The following is a 5,903-nucleotide window of genomic DNA, read 5'->3' as shown; positions in this document are numbered from 1 at the left end:
TAGCTAGAAGTAGTCAATGAAAAGGCACTCATTTTTACTCTCGAAAACCGCCTAGAAAGTTCTCTGGACCATTCAACAATAATTGAGCAAGACATTAAATATTCAAAATACCAAGTGTTCATCCATTGATGTAATTCTGCACACATTAATTATAAGCTAGGAAAACATAATAAGATAGATATTTGAGTATCCTTGTCACTCAGACGTCAACAATAAGATTATCGTTCAACAAGAAGCCATTTTCTGAGATAATGAGTTGACTCAACAGCATAAAGATGGAGAACACATAGCCACTGAGTAGTGAAACCAAAAACACCAGGCTTCAAACGAAATATTTGAGCATCCCCATTACTAAAATCTCTACTTCAACCGTAAGGTTATCATTCAACAAGAAGCCATTTTCAGAGTCATTGAGTTGACTCAATATCATCATAGTTGGAAAACCCCAATTGTCAACGGAGTTGCAGAACCAATTATCAGTTTCTGCAACGTACAATGAAAAAGAAAGAAACACAAATAATTAATTAATAATGAAGAAAAAGGTCAAGCTTTAATTTGGAAGTTTTATACATAAAATACCTTTCTCTATATCATTTTCGGTAGCCTGACTTTTAACCCGAATCTTGAATTTTGCATAAACTTTCCAATCATTAGGAAACGCAGCTGTATCATGTACATTTAAAAAGATTGACAAATGTGTATCTTTACCTGAGTCGAATCCTTTGGGAAAGAGTGATAATTTCCTTGAGTCAAGAAAACAAAGATAGAATTATAACTCATTAAATCGTTAAAAATCTGATGTTTTGATATATTATGGATTATGAGAACGCACCACTTGACTTTTCCAACTTTAAAGACCTGTGAATACACTTCGTCCTCTGTTATAGCTGAAACTTTATTAATTGTCCAACTATGAGTATTCATCGTTGCTGGAGGCTTCTTCATCGATAGGCACCGATCTAGTTGTGTAAACTCATGGACTTCAAAAACCTCAGCTCCAAACACACAGGAATCATCATAAAGGTACCCGTTTTTACCCTCCATAAAAGACTCCAATGATATTAGTTTGTCAAAACCCCATGTCGTCTTATTCTCATGGAACCTTGTCCTATGCCCATTCGCATCTATAAACACATAGACTAACATAACGTATAGTTTATATATTTTTAATATATATATATATATATATATATATATATATAATGGCCAGAAAATGAAAGAAGGGAAGATATTACCTTGAAAGGTTACATAGTTTTGATGTATATGCTCATATACAAAAAAAACAAACATCAACACAGACCTCCCACCCTTTTGGGCAACTCTCAGTGTCACATATTACCACATATAAAGCAATGTGGTTGGCCCCGTTTTCCTCATTGTTTCCATTTGGGTACAAATCTAGTCTCCTATATATTTCAACATTGACGATATGTTAAGAGAGCCACACAAACTTAAATGAAATAATGAGGAGCTTTAAAAAGTTTACCATTTATGAACGCAGGCTTCAAAAACATCCGATTCAATCTTGGACATTTTCACTTCAGAAAGAAGGGAAAACGACTCGATCTTGAGCATATAGTGTGTCGGTTCATGTTTTCTTTTTGATATGAACATGCTTGTTGTATAACAAGACAAAGATTTTAGTTGATAATCATAGGTAATGAAAATGATATATACAGTGGTCAATCTTAAACTTTTATGTTCTTGCTAATTAATCAATTATATTTAACCCAAAAAAGGGCTTAGCTTATTAAGTTATTTTACAATCTCAAACCCCCAATAAATAATTCACTTTCACTTGAACCTTAAATCATCCTTTCTTTTTGTCTTATATCATGTTTGGATTCCAACAAAATAAGTAATTATGTGCACTGAAACAGAAACATTTAACACTTTTTCATAGAGTTGATCGACTCTTTCCAACATCGACGAATCCAGGAATTTTTTTCACCTGGTTCATTTTGGTAGATTATCACTAATTTTCACTATTTTTTTTAAATCATACAAAATTTCTACTACTTTTTTCATTTTTTTCTAAACCGAGGGGGTTCAAGGGAACTCCAAAACACCCCTTGATCTGCCACTCTCCATCCCTATCAATATGATAACTTTTCCCTAATGGAAAAGAAGAAAAGATACAAAACAAATTGGAATAATTAAATAATAAGATATTTTCATGTCCTGCAGGCTGCAACACAGTTTTTTGGTATTTAAATATCAAACTAATCAGATATGGATTAAATTATAACAAATAATGTTAAAGAACATCACAATTTCACTGAAGCAGCTACAATACTACAGTTTTTTTTAAGTGATTTCTTTCTTTTTATTAAAGTAAAAACTTATTTTTTATTGATTTTAAAACTTTGAAGTTTGATATAAACTCAGGTAATAAGATAGAGTTTTGTTTTATCAAGTGATGGTTTAAAGCAGGGCCGGCACATGCCGGGTGGGCGACCGCTCTGCGCCCAATTAGAAATATAGGTCCCGAAAAATTTTATAGTTTTTTTTACATATATATTTAAAAAAAAGTCAGTATGTTAAAAAAAAAACTTAAAGGCCCTGGATTTAGGGTCGAAGTATTGTGGTTGCCCGGGGGTGCACTCGCCCACCCCAATGTTTCGGTTAGAAGTGTATAAGTTTCGATTTTTCGTCCGAAAACTTTAAAATTATATAGGATCGCCCTCCCGATTATTTTTCCTAAATTGTATATCCTAAATATTTATAAACTTTGTATATAAATATGATGGGTGGTTTTGTAAATATACACTTTGTTTTATTTGGAACTATTATTATTTGACCCGACTTGAATCGAATAGCCAACCCGACCCGACCCAAAACATAACGATAAGAAAAAAAAATTTGGGTCCTATCACTTTGCGTCCCCTCGAAATTTTTGGTCAAGCTCCGCCACTGCCTGGATTTATAAAGCATGAACCAAAAACATGAAAAAAATTATAGTTTATATATATATATATTCAAAAATAATCACTATGTTAAAAAAAAAAAAACTTAAAGGCCCTGGATTTATAAAGTATGAACCAAAAATATTAAAGCCTAACTATTTTAATTTGCTAATCAGATTGAGAAGCCCATTGGCATTAGTGTATAATGGATTAATGACTTGACCCAAATCAGCAAACAAAGATAATAGATTAATGAATAGGGCCAGCCAGCCAAATTATTTTTGTGATTTTCGGAGACGCCCTGGTTTAACGCGCCACAAAGTAGTTATTTATTAATTGATAATTATTAAATTATAAAATCCAGTTACACAAGAAACAAAAACCTAAAGCTTATACAGATTATCATGTTTTCTTCACAAAATCATTAATAAAACATGCATGCAGAAAAAGCAAACGAACAACAAAAACTAATACTAGTACTACAACATAGAATACGATCGAAGAAAACAAATAATTAAAAAAATAGAGATTTGAGAGAGTGATCAAACACCTGAACGAGAGTTTGCGAGAATGATTTTGGTTTTTGATATTCGGAGAAGAAGGAAGTTGAAGTATAAATAGGATTAGGGTTTTGGGTTTGGGGTGAATATCTATATATGTATGTATAATTTTCTAGAGATTCTGATTTGAGATAAACCGTTGCATGCAACAAGGAATACGCGCAAACTTATGTTTTCTTGTTTAGCACGTAATGATTATATTATATCAAAACTATAATAAAATAATATTATAGAATATACTATAATATCAGTGTAGTTATGTTTTCTTGTTTACAGACATTCTTTTTGCGAGTTTTGAGGGTAAGAGAATCATATCAGTGTACGGTCATGCCAAAACGCTCTTGTTATTCAGTTAGTTAATACTAAGATAAGCCTCCTATAACGATTATCGGTATTGTTGTCCACTTAAGCTCAACTTATCAGATGTACTCGCGATTAGGGGATATGTTAAGGTATGATTTATACTTACCGACCGGTGTTCATCCACACACGACACATTCCAGTATCAAGGTATGCACGAGAGTTCATCTTACTGGTGAGTATACCATTTATCATCTGTTTTCAACGCATATGATGTGAGATACTCACTTATTTTTGGGTGAATACAAGCCCTATGTGATAAAATCACTTATTTATGAGGAACTTGATATTCGATGCATGAGGGCACAGGAGCAAGTCCGTTAACAGGTTAGTACCATCGTACCGACAAAGAGACGAACTCGACTCCCGGATAAACAGTGATATTTTATCACTTATTGATTGGGACATGTGATTGTTTATCACTTATTGAGGTCGTATGCATCATGTATTATATACATGTTTGTATGATATATACACGTATGTATGGTATCATGGAAGATCTAGACTTGTGTCCCCGTTGTTTTCCGGTAAAAGAAACAACCATGATACCCAGATGATAAACAACATAAAGACCACATATCTCAGAACCTCGGCAATCTATCAAATGAAATTTTGGTACCAAGACCATATGCCAATGAGCGGTTCCCACACGGTCTTCAGTCGATTTAGGTTTATATCACCCAGCACACTTTAAAATGATTGTGAGCCTACCGATACATCTTACATAGAGCTGCTTATCGTTTTTCATTTTAGGTTTAAAGAGGTTTCGACAGACCACTGATGTACTATCATTTTCTCTTTTTCTCGCCAGGAAACTCATTTTTGTTTTTCTATTGTTTTGTGTTTTTGAAATTTTTAGATGTTTTTGTATTTTTTAAAAGTTTTTCAATGTTTTTGTATTTTTCGTTTTTACTCCCCCTAAAATGCAAAAAGTACGAGAAATTAAGAAAACACAAATAAATATTTACAAAAATGATTTTCCGATGTTGGTTTTACTCTGGCTTGACCTTAATGTCGTCTACCATTAGTAAATAGTCAAATCGTGATTTGTCAAAAGCTTTGGTAAAAAGGTCGGCACGTTGGTCATCGATGTGGATTTTCAGAACATCGATAAGTTTCTTTTCATAACAGTCTCGTATGAAATGATACTTTAACTCGATGTGTTTTGTCTTTCAGTGCTGTACATGATTACGAGTGATCTGTAAAGCAGCTGAATTATCAACATAAATAGGAGTAGTTAGGAATTCAAAACCGTAGTCGCGCATTTGTTGTTGGATCCATAGAACTTGCGAGCAACAACTTGAGGCAACAATGTACTCAACTTCACATGTTGAAGTAGCCACACAGGTCTGCTTTTTTACATTGCCACGTGACTAGACGATTCCCCAAAAACTGACATCCAGCTGATGTTGACTTTGCATCAATCTTGCAGCCGCCATGATCAGAATCACTGAATGCAATCAAATCGAAGTTATCATCCTTAGGATACCACAGACCGGTGTCTGGACAACCCTTCAGATAACGAAAAATCCTCTTAACAACCATTATATGAGAAACCTTCGGATTACACTGGTAATGAGCAAGAAGACATGTTGGATACATAATATCGGGCCTTGAAGCGGTAAGATACATGAGAGATCCGATCATAGCACGATAGAGAGAAGGTTCCACATGTTCATCGGTACCATCAGGAGTAATTCCATGATTCTGAGCCAAAGGAGTTCCCGCAGGCTTCGAGTCTTCCATCTGAAATCGCTTTAAGATATCCCCAACGTACTTTGTCTGATGAATGAAGATCCCTTTCTCACACTGATGAACCTGCAAACCCAAAAAGAAATTCATTTCTCCCATAACACTCATCTCGAACTTCTCTTGCATCACCCGCTCAAATTCCTTGCTGTAACACCTCGAAATTTTTGCGTCCAATAATGTATTGACACGTGTCATAAGTTTACACATGGTATTGCACACTAAATAAAGGACCAAAGTTGACAAACATTGAAAGTATGTACATTCGAGGGTTAAAAATGTCAACGAGGGATAGATATACTGTACAGTGACCCTAAATGATGCTCGT

At 34.2% G+C, this 5,903-nt stretch overlaps 1 protein-coding gene across 1 annotated transcript; it reads right to left on the bottom strand.

The window, feature by feature from the left end:
• Positions 1–211: 211 nt before the first annotated feature.
• On the bottom strand, positions 212–5,686 carry LOC110931796. The gene is made up of 6 exons (XM_035988124.1): positions 5,427–5,686; positions 1,276–1,406; positions 833–1,124; positions 709–743; positions 580–663; positions 212–483 (listed from the first exon to the last, which is right to left on the bottom strand). The coding sequence occupies exons 1-6, from the start codon at positions 5,684–5,686 to the stop codon at positions 323–325; spliced, it is 963 nt and encodes a 320-aa protein (XP_035844017.1). The 3' UTR covers positions 212–322.
• Between the last annotated feature and the right edge of the window lie 217 nt (positions 5,687–5,903).

Source organism: Helianthus annuus, chromosome 3 (genome assembly GCF_002127325.2).
Source record: "Helianthus annuus cultivar XRQ/B chromosome 3, HanXRQr2.0-SUNRISE, whole genome shotgun sequence".
Taxonomy (NCBI): Eukaryota; Viridiplantae; Streptophyta; class Magnoliopsida; order Asterales; family Asteraceae; genus Helianthus; species Helianthus annuus.
The sequence above is the reverse complement of the archived record's forward strand: the minus strand, read 5'-3'. Positions and strand labels throughout refer to the sequence as shown.

What these genes read in the sequence shown, in the direction of transcription:
- LOC110931796 (XM_035988124.1), bottom strand. Translation starts at nt 5,686, where the DNA reads ATGAGTGTTATGGGAGAAATGAATTTCTTTTTGGGTTTGCAGGTTCAT. An exon ending in GCTTCAAGGCCCGATATTAT is followed by an intron (nt 1,407 to 5,426) that starts GTATCCAACATG and finishes TGAAATATATAG; the next exon opens with GAGACTAGATTTGTACCCAA. An exon ending in TGTTGATGTTTGTTTTTTTT is followed by an intron (nt 1,125 to 1,275) that starts GTATATGAGCAT and finishes ATGTGTTTATAG; the next exon opens with ATGCGAATGGGCATAGGACA.